The sequence below is a fragment of the Xiphophorus maculatus genome, chromosome 10 (assembly GCF_002775205.1).
Source record: "Xiphophorus maculatus strain JP 163 A chromosome 10, X_maculatus-5.0-male, whole genome shotgun sequence".
In the NCBI taxonomy this organism is placed as follows: domain Eukaryota; kingdom Metazoa; phylum Chordata; class Actinopteri; order Cyprinodontiformes; family Poeciliidae; genus Xiphophorus; species Xiphophorus maculatus.
Window position 1 is genome coordinate 3,637,090 of NC_036452.1, and position 14,286 is coordinate 3,651,375.

General features: G+C 36.7%; 2 protein-coding genes across 2 annotated transcripts; one reads left to right on the forward strand and one right to left on the reverse strand.

The window, feature by feature from the left end:
• Nucleotides 1–617: 617 nt before the first annotated feature.
• Nucleotides 618–6,173, forward strand: LOC102229892 (testisin-like). The gene is made up of 6 exons (XM_005810856.2): nt 618–1,498; nt 1,690–1,710; nt 1,808–1,970; nt 3,222–3,493; nt 4,795–4,940; nt 5,842–6,173. The coding sequence occupies exons 1-6, from the start codon at nt 1,444–1,446 to the stop codon at nt 6,088–6,090; spliced, it is 906 nt and encodes a 301-aa protein (XP_005810913.1). The 5' UTR covers nt 618–1,443; the 3' UTR covers nt 6,091–6,173.
• A 1,420-nt stretch (nt 6,174–7,593) lies between these two features.
• LOC102230155 (prostasin-like) lies at nt 7,594–11,325 on the reverse strand. The gene is made up of 6 exons (XM_005810857.2): nt 10,799–11,325; nt 10,444–10,464; nt 10,201–10,375; nt 8,901–9,169; nt 8,338–8,483; nt 7,594–8,246 (listed from the first exon to the last, which is right to left on the reverse strand). The coding sequence occupies exons 1-6, from the start codon at nt 10,851–10,853 to the stop codon at nt 8,001–8,003; spliced, it is 912 nt and encodes a 303-aa protein (XP_005810914.1). The 5' UTR covers nt 10,854–11,325; the 3' UTR covers nt 7,594–8,000.
• Nucleotides 11,326–14,286: the final 2,961 nt, after the last annotated feature.

Genomic DNA, 14,286 nt, shown 5'->3' on the forward strand with positions numbered 1-14,286 from the left:
ACATGGCTGCTACATGATGAGCTGCTCTGTGCTGTATATGTTGTTTGCTGCTGAGCAAAATCATTCTGTGGCTAAAACAAACATTATTTTTACATCAACTTCTAAGTGAAACTTCTAAGTGAAAATCATTTGACGGCTCAGAATCAGTCCAGTACCGGTACCGGTCCACATTCCAGGGGAGAAAGACTCACCTGGTGTAAATTACATTTATAGCTATTGGAGTAACGCTTAAGAGAAATTAATTTAATCAAAGAATGTCATGAATATGTGTGTAGGGCTGCACCGATTGTAGTTTTCTGGCCGATTCCTGGTTACCGATCTTTAAAGATCCTGACCTGCTGATTTTGATTTAGGCTGATATTAATTTTTTTTGTCTGAAATGTCACTAAATATAGCAAGAAAGTCCCTGAGTTGGCAACAATGGGGTGAATATTGTTAACTGTAAACGTGCAGCCCTGACCTGGTGGGTCGGTCTGTCAGTCAAACCTCTCACTGCGGAGCAGAAGAGGACAGAGGCTGATTTATAAACCTTTGCTGACAAAAATACGATCAGTGGATAAGATGGGCTTCACTAAGTATTGGCCGATCACGATCCCCCAAAATTAAGGAAATCGGCTCCCAGAATTCAACTGATCGATAAATCAGTTGGCCAATAAATGGAACCGATTATACATGTAAATAATGTAAACAGCACTGCTAGAGATGCATTAAGTTTATGGCAGGTGTGTGAATGATCTGATGATTGGGCTGCTGATTGCAGCCAGTCCACATCGTTAGCAGAACTAGAGGGCCCCAAAACCAGATTTCACATTTTTGACTCTTTCTGCATCATTGAAAAAAGTCCTTTAATCTCCATGGCAACCATTCAGCTGGGTGGACCTAGCCCCGCCCTCGAGGACAAAGCTCCTCCTCTGAGATGCGGTTTCCAAGCTTCTGAGCACAGCAGCAGTCCCTCGTTCGGCTCCTTCAGACTAGCCAGCAGCAATTAGCAAACACCTGGTGGAGCTGCTGAGCTCGTTATAGGAGCTGCTGCTCAGTGAAACACTGGTAAAAACGTTAAGGGGTTAAAGCCTCAGATGAGACAAATCATGCTAAAGTTCTGTAATGTTTTTATATTATATGAAATAACGACATTTAAACATACAAAACTCAAATCCTACTGACAGAAAAGTTACAGCATGTTTGTCAAAATAAATTTACACAAGCAGAATTTCAGTCCCTGTATAAACCTTTAGGAAGACTGAAGTGAAGCGTGTGGCGTTTATTTTTGACACCATTACATCATGGCAGTTCTTTGAAGGAAACATACATGATTCTTAGAAAGAGGAATCAGCGGAGCAGCTCCCATGTGGTTGGCTATTTAGGTGAAACACACAGGAAGAGGCGACGGATGGAGAAAATATTTAAAGAGCTTCAGACACAGATTCTGCACTTCCCTCCACAATGTCTGCAAAGACTCTGCTGCAGCTCCTGGCTCTGGTGAACTTTCTCTTTGCAGGTAGGTGGAAGCTCTCTCTCTTTTCTGTGTTATTGTTGTTATTATTAACAATTAAAAGGTATTCTTTACAATTTTATCACAAAACCAATATATTTTTAGTGTAAATCTTGAGCTCTGGCTTTAAACTAAAGTGCTGTGTTTTGTTGAATAAAATCAACTGAAATGTGTTTGTTCTTGTCCCGTTTCCCCAGGATCCGAAGCACAGATTAATGGTTGGTAGAAACCTAAAGCCTCTTTAAAATATCCTGCGCAATAAGATTAGTTGAACGTTTGCATCCTAATGTCGTCTGAACTGATGTTTTGTTTCAGAATGTGGCTTCACTCCGCGCAACTTCAAGATAGTTGGAGGTCAGGATGCCTCACCTGGACGTTGGCCCTGGCAGGTGGAGCTGCAGCTTTCAGGCTGGTTCATGTGTGGCGGCTCCCTGATCAACAAGAAGTGGGTTCTGACTGCAGCTCACTGCATCACTGAGTAAGTGCAAAGATAAACAAAGTTCTCATTGCAAACACTGCTGGTTGCAGTGAAAGGAAGCGTGTCATAAAATAATAAGCTTACGATTATTCTCAACGGGGTCATTTGGAAAGAAAAATGTAAAACACAATTCAGTTTATTTGTACACTGTAAAGCATTTAAGGTGGTTTAACTTGAAAATGAAAGTCCACCTGCTGCCTAGAAAATGCAATTTATTTTGATTTTAACTCAGAAATTAAAGTTCATGAAGTTGATTTAACAACCAGAGACAAGTTGTCTAAACATTGTTTTTTAAGTTCATTAATCTTGAATTGAAAGTTTTAACTTAATGCAACAATTTAAACAAAAATAATTATTTCACAATATGCAAGAAAAAAAACTGCCCTCACTCAGTTAAAGAGACACATTTCTCTGTTATTTTACTCACAATATCAAGTTTAAATAACAACTTATTTCACTGTAGAATAGTTTAAATTCTAGTTTCAAATCACATGAACCAAATTTCTGATCTGATGATGAATTTTATGAAACATCTCAATGAATTCAGCTCAGAAACATTTAGTGTGATCAGGACATTATCCTCAAGCTTTGCAAACTGTCAGCTGCATTAAAATGAACATTTGCCTTAATAACACAAGAGTCAGATCAATGTAACTTCATCTCAGGATACAAAAACACGCTGCTAAGCATTCTGGGAAATAGTTCCCACTCCTGTCTTTTTCTTCTTTCAGTTTTTTAAGTGCTAACCTAAAAACTCTAGTTTATTCAACTCTTAATAAAAAGTTAACACAACTTACTGCTGTAAGTTTATCTTTCCTAAACTCAAACATTTAGGTTCAAAATCTAAAACTCACTAAATTTATTTAACTTAAAGAGAAGAACAAGTAGACAGAATTAAATGCTTCACAAATGTTTTACACTGTTTTGCACATTTCACCAGCACAACATTTCAGTAGCCCACAGTTGTAAAACCAAGGCAACTTTAGATTTTTATCATGTTTCATCATTAAAATAATCAATAAACATCAAACATGTTGGTTAATGTTTCATTTATTATGGTTCTGAAGCAACTCTAAACAGGTGGAGTTTTAGTTTTGATTGAAAGCGACTCAGGTGATAGAAGACTGGCTTTGTAACTGTCTTTGTGTGACTCTGAAGGTTCAGGTCTGAGTCCAACTGAAAGAAGTTGAAAACATTGTCATAATTTTTTGTAATGGAATAAATTCCTTGTGTTTTTTTTTACCCCTGCAGTCCAACTCCGTCCTTGTGGAAGGCCGTTCTGGGGCAGCAGAACCGGAGGGACAAACACATGAAAACCGTAGTGAGAAGGAACATTGGAAAAATCATCGTACACCCCAAGTTCAATCAGACCACCAACGACAACGACATTGCGTTGCTCAGACTCTCCTCACCAGTGCAGTTCACAGACTACATCAGACCGGTGTGTCTGGCAGCCAGTGGCAGCCGGTTCAACAACGGCACCGATAGTTGGGTCACCGGCTGGGGAAACGTAGCAGAAGGAGGTGAGATTCACCTGAGGAGACTCATCCTGACCGGTCCAAACTTTTAGTGCTTTTATTGAGTGGATAAATTATCTCCTGTTGTTTTGAGATGACCAAAAAAGTAAAAAAAAAAAAAAAGTTAATTTTATTTCGATTTACCACTTTCGTTTCATTCAATCTTTTTTTCCCATCCAACCAACATCAGGGATTACAGAGGATATATTGTGCAATATTCACTTTTTGCACATTTTTATGTTTCCATTTGGGTCTCAACTCAAATCATTAAATAAAACACTCAGCCAGTTTTTGGCAATGAGTAAATGTTTTTAAATAAGCCCTTTGAAAAATCTCCCCATTGTTGAGTCACAGTCAATAGGAATTGTACCGTTACTTAGCAACATCAACCAAGCTCAGCTTGTTACCTAGCAACGTAAGCAGAGCTCCAACACATTTGGTCAGCTGATTTTATCACTGTACAGTACCTTACAATGGCTGCTGGGAAAGACAAGTGTTTTGTTGTTGACTTACCATCCAGAAACCACTTGCCGCATTCTTGTTGGTTGCACAGGAGGCTCCACTTCTGCTTATCAAATATGTTCAGCTGTATAATGGCACATCTGTTTGCTGCCATTTTCATGTGTGAGTGTAAATGTTGAGTTGGGGGGAGGGGCGTGGCCAGCAGCAACTTATTTGGATTTAAAGTGACAAGACACCCTAAAACAGGCAGAACTGAGCAGACTGAAATCTTATTATCTGAGAATGATGTTGTGCAACAAAATGTAACGAACAGGTTTTGTATTGCCAATTGACCAATCAAAACCTGTTTAAGGAAGTATAATAGGTCACCTTTAAAGTTCCAGTTGGGTTTAATAAATTACACACATTTAGGTTTGTGATGGGTAGACAGAGAAGACCTTTTCCTGCTTTTTCGTGCTTCCCATAGTTTTGGTTGGCATGACAACCATTTTATGGTCGTCATGGAGATTTGGTGATTCCAACATGAGAGCTACTGCTGCTCTCTGACAGTGAGTTTTACAGATTTATTCTCACTGTGAGGCAAAAATGGCTCCTTTTCCAGCCTAGTGGTCAAGAAAAAAAGGAAAAAAGAGAATTATGAAGGAAAACGTAAATTAAAAGCGATAATGTTTAGAGTACCAAAGTGTCACTTATGCTTATTTTTTTGTTTTTGCTTTTTATGAAACCACATTAACTTTGTTCATAAAAAAAAAACTTGTATTTTCTCCATTACAATCATATGACAGAGTTAATGTTGCAGAGTACGTATTGTTGTGTGCTAATCTCAGTAATGTAATCCTCCACAGTACCTCTGCCTCGTCCTCAAACCCTTCAGGAAGTGAAGGTGCCTGTTATTGGAAACAGACAGTGCAACTGTTTGCTTGGAAGATTAAGCATCACAGACAACATGATCTGTGCTGGTGTTCTTTCAGGAGGAAGAGACTCTTGTCAGGTAGGCTGATCGTTTCACCAGTCGCCTGGATGCAGAGCCGGCCCAAGGCAAATGCAAGTTAAGCAGCAGTTTAGGGCCCAACACCACCAGAGCGTCAATTTATTTTATTTTGTAGTAATATGTTTCACATTTTACACTGTCTGCATTTGTGTTTCACATTTTAAAAACAAACGATATTGAACTTGTTTACTGTAAAGTCATTGTTCTTCTGCAGATGTTACTTTAAAATTGTTAAATTAACATATTGCACTTACAGTAAATACCACTCTGTGTTTCAAAATGCAAATTAAATTAGAGCGTCTTTGCTTGAGGTTAAAATCAAGACGAATGATAATACCAGCATAATGTACAGTTCAAAAAACATAATTACCAAGTATTTTTGTCTAGTTTCTAGTGTAAATATCCTAGTTCCCTTGAAATCAGACAAAACTAACTTACAAGTAACTTTTAAGAAAGATATGGGAGCTTGTTTTAAGTTAATAATTCCTTAATATTGATGGAAAAGTTGGCAGATTATTTCATGTCTAATAAGATATTTTTCCCATATTATATGTGAAATTATCTGTCAGTGGAATTACAATTTTTTTTTATCAATATTGAGGATTTATTTACCTAAATCAAACTCCTAAATCTTGCTAAAAATGTACTTGTAAGCTACTCTTGTCCTATTTCATGTGTACTAAGAAGTTTGCACTAGAAATTTAGACTAAAAATACTTGAGAAAATCTGTGTTTTTGCAGTGAAAGCTAATAATAGCAGGTATGTTACAGGCAGAGTGTAACCTAGAAATGATGAAGTCTCTAATTTTGATGTATTCGTATGTCAATATGACACAAGCAGCCCAAGTGCCCAACCTGGAGAGACAATAATAAGCCACTAATTCTTCCTTTCTGCCGTTCAGGGTGACTCAGGAGGTCCGATGGTTAACAAGCAGGACTCACGTTGGATCCAGTCTGGAGTTGTGAGTTTTGGCCTCGGCTGCGCTCGGCCCAATCTGCCTGGCGTTTACACCAGAGTGTCCCGGTACCAGTCCTGGATAAACTCTGTCATCAGATTTAACAAACCGGGCTTTGTGGAGTTCTCCTCCAGAGGAGAGGATCCAGACAGCAGCTTCACCTGTCAGCGCCGGCCGCCTGTCACCAAACGATAAAACAAAACCTCAGAGATTCCACCTGAAACCCTTTAATGCATATTTTCTCACACCAAAAATAGTTGAAAAACAACAAAAAAGTAATTAATATTTAAGGAAAAACATTTTAAATGTTTGCTTTTAATGTTTATTTGTTTGCTCTTCAGTTATTACTGTAATTTTTATTTTGCATATTTGTATATATTTTTTTCCACACAATAAATTAACTTACGAGGTTGTTATAAATTAAAAGGTTTTGTTAATAAAGATACTCTAATGCAACTATAACTGTGTTGCATATTCTGTTGCACTTTGGTTTAAACTGAAAAAACAGGGCAAATATTTATTTCGGTCACTTTCATGAGAAAAAAATCTAAAGGAATCAATTTATTTCTAAATAATTTATTTTGTGTCATTTTAGACTTAAAATCACTTTAAACTCTGATCTGTGGCTCTACAGTCTGTGTTGTTTCAGCTATCATGGACCAGGAGGAGATTCTCAATGCATAATCCACTAAAATAAAAACGTTTGTAGGTATAACAGTATTTAGATAAAATAATAAAATAAAATAAACTGTGCATTAGGATTCTGTGTGATAGACCAACAGAAATGAGTTATTGTAACACATGAATGAAGATCAGCGTTGAAGCTCCGCCCGGATGTTTAGAGGCAGCAAAAGATTCAAAACTGGGCCAGAAGTTTAACTTCTGTCTCAAATTCTTTGCACACTTCTTTATCTTCAACAGGTTGCGTTTGGCTAACTGTTAAAATTGTAACAGTTTACAATTTTAAACTGTTTTTATTAAACTTTAATCAAAACTAACGAGTCTGGGATCCTCCTGATTATTATGAAACAACAGCAAAAAGCTTTCAGACTCTGTCAAATGATGTTTTATGAATATCTGGTTGGTGAGGTGTGGTGATGTAGAACAATAAATAAAAGAGTTTGCTGGTCTCAGACAAAAAGCCCCGTATACATTTACAGGACAGGAGTTCAAAATAAAAAACAAAGAAATTCTGTCAAAAATACAAACATTTATTAAATTACTTGGCTGCACCGATTGCAGTTTTCTAGTCGATCACAGATTATCAATCTTTAACAAGTCTGACCTGCTGATTCCGATTTTGGCCGATGCCAATTTTTTTTTTTTTGTCTGAAATGTCGATTAACAAAGTTGGTAACAGCGGGGCGACTATTGTTAACAGAAGTGACTTTGCGGGCCGGTCTGTCAGTCAAACCGCTCACTGCAGAGCAGAAGAGGACAGTGGATGATTTTTAGACCTTTGCTGAGGTAAATAAGATCGATGGATAAGATCGGATTCACATGTAAATGTCAGCTGATCACCGATCTCTCAAAATAAAAAAAATATATAAAAACTCAGCTTGCAGTTAAACCAATCAGTATCATCATTGGTTTCTGTTTGTATTCTTTGCATCAATAATATCATTCATGTTGGTGTCAGTCTGTTGATTTGTTCAAATTTGATGCTGCATGTGTTAAATAAGGACAAAAGCATTGGTGTGATGCTCGAATGAGTTTATTAAATAATTTAAATCACTATAAATGATTCACAGAAACAGGAACATTGGCAAAATTACAGAAGGACTAAAGGAAACAGTTTCCCACCTACATTAAGAAAGCTGTAAAAATAAAGCTTACCAAGTATTTCTGGTCAAATAGAAATAAAACAAAACTAACTTACAATATATAAGTAAATAATTCCTTAATATTGATGAAAACATACTAGTTCCATTGGTAGACAAATTAACTGATAACATGGAACATGGAATATTAAGGAATAATATTTGCACTAAAAACTAGACAAAAAATACTTGATAAGATTTTGTGGTTTTGCAGTGAATTATGTTACTTAAATTTGTAGTGTAACACCTGGACCAACCCAGTTGTTAGTTTCAGTGTTGTTCTTGTTATTTGGGTAAAAATGGCCGCCGTTTGCAGTTGAAGCTGCTGTCAGGATCCACTCCACTGGAGGTGAACTGGACAAATCCTGGTTTTTCGTCTCGGATGACGGAGTTTATCCAGGACTGGTACCAGGACACTCTGGTGTAAACGCCAGGCAGATTGGGCCGAGCGCAGCCGAGGCCGAAACTGACAACCCCAGACTGGATCCAGCGTGAGCGCTGCTCGTTGACCATCGGACCTCCTGAGTCACCCTGAAGCGACAGGAAGGACGAATTCAAAATGTAAAGACTCGCTAACGGTCATGTTTATCATCCTGAGCTTAAATCGGACCGAGGAGTTTACCTGACATGCGTCTTTTCCTCCTGACAGAACACCGGAGCAGATCATGTTGTCTGTGATTACACCGTTTCCATAGGAACAGCTACACTGTCGGTTTCCTATAACTGGCACCTTCACTTCCTGGAGCGTTTGAGGAGGGGGTAAAGGCACTGTGGGGCAAAAAGAGGAGGCGCACACATTGATAATGAACTTGGTAAACTTTTACCAAACAACCAACACAACACAAAGCATACTCAACATCTATTATCGGAATCCAGTTTTTAGTCCAAACTCTCAGAACATTTCTTTTAAATTAACAAAAACTCGATGTAATTAATGCGTTTTAACAGGCCAAGTAGTGCGACTCTTACTTGAGCACAATTTCTGGGTACTTTACCACCTCTGGAAATTTTAAGCATTTTCAGAAGGGGTCTCAAGTACTTCCAGGTTTCATCTATTAAGGCACAGCTGTGAGCCTTAATCAACATTTTTTAAGTGTTTGTGCCGCCCCTTCAGCATGCCACTCTGGGCTGAGAGCCAAGCAAATCAGAACAAAACCATACAGTATTTATTTACACAAATCTCACCTTCTTCTGCTACGTTTCCCCAGCCGGTGACCCAACTGTCGGTGCCGTTGTTGAACCAGCTGCCACTGGCTGCCAAACACACCGGTCTGATGTAGTCTGTGAACTGCACTGGTGAGGAGAGTCTGAGCAACGCAATGTCGTTGAACATCTTGCTGCCATATCCAGAATGCACAAAGATTTGAGCAACTCCCACGTTTACTTGGGTGTTTGTGTTGCCGCCCTGCAGCTGATGCCGACTGAGAGAAACCTGCAACTCCGACGGTCTGGTCCTGCAGAAAAAAAGGTCTCATTCAGGAACATGGGGCTTCTTTAATTATTATTTACATTTAATTTAGATTTCCCTGCTGCTTTGTTCTGTTTTCTTTCTAACATTGGGCAACTATGTGACATTTTGAGTGACTACACTGTAAAGCATTTAAGTTGGTTTAACTTGAAAATGAAAGTCCACCTTCTGCCTAGAAAATGAAATTTAAGTCGACAAGAAAATAATTTTGGTTTTAACTCAGAAATTAAAGTTCATGAAGTTGATTTAACAACCAGAGACAAGTTGTCTAAACATTGTTTTTTAAGTTCATTAATCTTGAATTGTGAGTTTTAACTTAATGCTGCAATTTAAACCAAATAATTATTTCACAATATGCAAGAAAAAAAACTGCCCTCACCCAGTTAAAGAGACACATTTCTCTATTATTTTACTCACAATATCAAGTTAAAATAACAACTTATTTCACTGTAGAATAGTTTAAATTCTAGTTTCAAATCACATGAACCAAATTTCTGATCTGATGATGAATTTTATGAAACATCTCAATGAATTCAGCTCAGAAACATTTAGTGTGATCAGGACATTATCCTCAAGCTTTGCAAACTGTCAGCTGCATTAAAATAAACATTTGCCTTAATAACACAAGAGTCAGATCAATGTAACTTCATCTCAGGAAACAAAAACACGCCGCTAAGCATTCTGGGAAATAGTTCCCACTCCTGTCTTTTTCTTCTTTCAGTTTTTTAAGTGCTAACCTAAAAACTCTAGTTTATTCAACTCTTAATAAAAAGTTAGCACAACTTACTGCTGTAAGTTTATCTTTCCTAAACTCAAACATTTAGGTCCAAAATCTAAAACTCGCTAAATTTATTTGACTTAAAGAGAAGAAGATAGTAGACTCAACTAAATATAGCTCAAATGTTTTATAGTGTATGCAACATTTCAAGTCAAATATTTCAGGAATGTCAGCTACTCTACTGTAAATCATTTGTAAAGTAATGTTTGCTCTCAAAGACAAATAATTTTTCCACTGACCCACTGACGCAGTGAGCTGCAGTCAGCACCCAGTTCTTGGTGATTAGCGACCCGCCGCACTGATGGAATGGATTCCCGAATCCTTTCCTCTGCAGGCTGACCTGCCACGGCCAACGTCCAGGTGACGCATCCTGACCGCCAACTATTTTGGGATTTCGAGTAGCGAACCCGCACTCTGAAAGAGAAATCAGGTCAATTTATAACATTCTTCAAAGAAAATCAGAGATTTAATCGTCTACATACCTTTAAGTTGTGCGTGTGATTCTGAAAAGGAGAGAAAAAACATCAGAGACATTTTAAAAAACTGTTATTTTCCATAGTAATAATATGTAAAAAAAAAATTCTGTTCATATCTCAAGTTTCTTAAAGTTATAGATTTTGGTTATTTTTTAATAACAAATCAAACATGTTGAATAAAATAGATGAGTTTTATGTGCACAAAAAATATATTTTAGTCTGAAATTTAATCAGTTGTGTGCATATTAAACTAGATTTTGCAGCTATTTTTGAATTATTTTCCTGTCTAAGCAATGCAATGCTTTGAATTTAGTTAAACCTTTTCCTTTTTTCAACTTTTCTAAACAAAAGAATGACTTACCTGCAAAGAGAAGGCTCAGCAAAGCCAGAACCTGCAGCATTTTCCACGAAGCCATTGTGAATGTAACAACAGAATCCTTCTGACACCTTTTATATCCTGGGATTTTTATAAGTCACCCAGTCCATTGTGTCCCTCCTAAGGGTGCAGGATAACTCTCCCTCCCCCCTACTGGGTGCATAACGTGCAGCTGTAGCTTTAGTCATAGTGAATCAGCTACTCTGTGGTTCAGTAGCCAGATTTCTTAAGATTAAACCTGCATGTTTCCTAACAGCTCATGGTTATGCCAGTCACTGATTTTTTTATTTTTATTTTTGGTGAAATCACTTTTATCACACTGACATAACTTAATAGGATTTGTCAATATCTAAAAAAGGTAAATGCTAAGATTTTTAAAGATCTTATCCAGTTTCTGTCTTTTAAACATTAATTTCTAAAGTTTGCCTAAAATTCACCTTGAATCTACCAATCAGGGTTTTCAGTCAAATCAATAAAACTACTTTAAATAAAGTTTTTCACCTGCAGAAAGTGAAAATTATATTTTTTTCAAACAGTTTTTCTATTTTTTTTGTTCTAGATCTCATTTTAATACCCAAAACAAACTTTGACATCACATGAGGCATTGGAGCTTTTTTTAGTTTGTTCATTTGCACATTTTATTGGTTCCTGTATTTGAATGTTTTAATCAAATTTTTATTTTTCTTGTTCTCAGGATGCAGCAAAATAAGCTGCATGTGAAAAACACTGAATGTCTTCCAGGAAAATCTACTAAAAATAAAACCACTGAAGTGGTTTGTGACGAGGAACAGGAAAAGATTTCATGATGAAATGTTTTCCTGTAACAGATCCTGGTGAAATATTAGATTTATCTCCAACCAAAAATCCTTTTTCAAGTTCCTGAAAATTAGTTTTGAACTACTTTCTTGATTAGTATTTTATTTTGCACTGGAGCTGCTGTACTGAATATGTTTTTATTTTTAGTACAAGTTTCAAAACCAAGATTTTTTTTAGATATTTAATGAGTAAAACTTAAATTAAACACATTGGACTACATTGTTACTCAAACTTGACTCGTGTTTCAGTACGTATAATGACATCATCAATAATCATCTTTGTGCCGTATTACTGTTGACTATAAATAACAACTGATTAGCTCAGTTTTTGTGTCTTTTTGACGTTATTAATTCAGTTAAAGAAAACTTAGAACGTAAAGCAGAATGTGTTTGAATGACTTGAAATCAGGAATCACATGACAGATAAAAACGTTGCAGAAAGTGATTCAGTTTTTGTAAAACGACGCTTCCTCAAAGGCTTAATCACCTGAGTGTGTTTCTGTGAAACAGATCCACCAGCAGGAAAAGACGCTCCAGGAGTTATTATTTTTTACTTTTGGTTCAAAGTTGCCAGGAACGTGTTAAGATTAAACCGACCACATGAGTTACTGACTAACCAAGATGATGTGACGCGTTGCATTTATTCCCACATCCTGGAATTACTGCCTCGTTAGTTATAATCATTAACCGTCACTGGCATTAATCACTGCACAGGAATTTCTCTAAGGTATGAAATTAGCTACGTAAAATACATTTTTTAAAAGATTTTTGTCATCTGAAACCGCATCAAATAAAAAGCAAAAACATAAAAGCTAATGTTGGCACATTTGGATTTTTTCCAAAGTAAAATGATTTTCAGGAGTAATTTTTCACTGCAAGTGTTTGATGATTTATTTTAGCTGCACAATCATGTAATAATAACAAATTAAATCCACCTGGAATGTAATTTTGTTTCAGTAAAAGAAAATGACTGAATTCTGTAATTCGGTAATTTAATAAGCTATCATTAGAAATCATTTCTAATGATAATAAGCTAGTGGTAGTTTATTATCATTTCTAATAAGCTAAAATGTAATTAATCAGAAATTAAACAACTACTTTATGTTAAAACCAACTAAGTAAATTATATTTAAATAACATCAGCTTATTTTTAATTTCATGTTGGAAATTGTAGTGATCCTGCTGTGTTAGCGTGCCAAGGTTTGAGTGAGTCATCCTGTTTCTCTGAGGATCTCTGCACACTTGTCATCAAGACAAGCCGCCTGTTAATAAGAAAAAAGACCATTTCACCACTCTGATGAAAAATGCATGATAGTAATGAGTTAGTTAAGTGATAATTATTAGATAGTACTGTGATGTTTCTGAACTAGATTCTAATGTTGCACAACATGTTGCCATGACATGATGCTTCCATATTTCCACATCGTGTTTCTTCATTGTGTCATGTGAAGAGCACAAAAGAAACGACTCCTTCACATCAGTATGCTGCCACCTTCCTTCTTTACAGCTGTAGCGATGTTTTGAGCCTTTTCCTTCAAATGTAACAATAGTTATTATGGCCAAACACTTCAGTTTTAGTTTTATCAGGAAATACCTCCAATAATTAACGTCTCTGACTGCATTTGCAAACTGCAGCTGCTGGTTTTGGAGAAATTTCTTCTGCCTCGCTGAGTGTCCTTTCAGGTGATGTGCAGGATTTCTTTCACAGTGAATTTTGACACTTTCTCATCAGCTCCAGGCAACATTTTACAAGGTCTTTTGTTTTGGATGATTCACACATTTTGCACATAAATCTGTAGGACTCGGCATTTACTTCCTCAAAAATATAAAACCTGGATTTTATGTTTCTTTTTCAACTATTTCAGGCATTTTTTTCCGTAATCTTTCTGAAACTATTATATTTATTTTTCTGCCATTGTAACCCCAAGTCAAAAAAGAAAAAAAAATGCAATTCTGAAACAAACAACACAATAGAAAATAAGTAAAAAAATAATCATATTTAAATTCCTGACAATAGCATGTCACAACATCTAGCCTGAAAAAAGTGCAGTTAGAAGCACAAACCTATACTTTCACTTTGTTATTGTTTATACTTAAAGCATGAAAATCAAAGAAGCAAAATCTTACCTGTATGTTTTCCTAAAACATCTCAAAACTAGCCAAGCCTCATCTGCTGCTGCAGTTATGGCAAAACTCAGTGAAAACTGTCCTTTAATGCTCCTGGACCCTGGCCAGGCGACTGACTGGTAGTTGATGTCTGAGAGGCAAGTTTTTCCTGTCCAGGTCATGAACTTGTGTGATGAGGATGAAACCCAGGACTAGACTTGGACTTTTGACTGAAGTTGACTGTGTAAACAGTGTAAAGTTCAGTTTCAGAGAATTTCAGCAAACACTGATGAAGGCAGCATTAGCAGACATCCTGAACCACCAACAGATGTCCAGTCCATCCTCGATAAGCTAAAGGTTAGCGGAACTGCAGAGCAACTGTTAAGTTGCACAAAATTCGAGACCAACTTCAGCTTTAGGAGAGAACAAGCACAGCTTTAATTAACATTTTCTAATGGAGAAAACATACAAAGCTCACATCTCAGTGAGAATCGGATGAGTTCTGACTTGGGGCTGAACGTCCCCTCAGCTACATTAGATACATCACACATT

Coding starts and splice junctions, on each gene's coding strand:
- LOC102229892 (XM_005810856.2), top strand. CDS start 1,444: ATGTCTGCAAAGACTCTGCTGCAGCTCCTGGCTCTGGTGAACTTTCTC. Junction 1,499..1,689: donor GGTGAACTTTCTCTTTGCAG/GTAGGTGGAAGC, acceptor CCGTTTCCCCAG/GATCCGAAGCACAGATTAAT. Junction 4,941..5,841: donor GAGGAAGAGACTCTTGTCAG/GTAGGCTGATCG, acceptor TCTGCCGTTCAG/GGTGACTCAGGAGGTCCGAT.
- LOC102230155 (XM_005810857.2), bottom strand. CDS start 10,853: ATGGCTTCGTGGAAAATGCTGCAGGTTCTGGCTTTGCTGAGCCTTCTC. Junction 10,465..10,798: donor GCTGAGCCTTCTCTTTGCAG/GTAAGTCATTCT, acceptor TCTCCTTTTCAG/AATCACACGCACAACTTAAA. Junction 9,170..10,200: donor GCAGCTCACTGCGTCAGTGG/GTCAGTGGAAAA, acceptor TTTTTTCTGCAG/GACCAGACCGTCGGAGTTGC.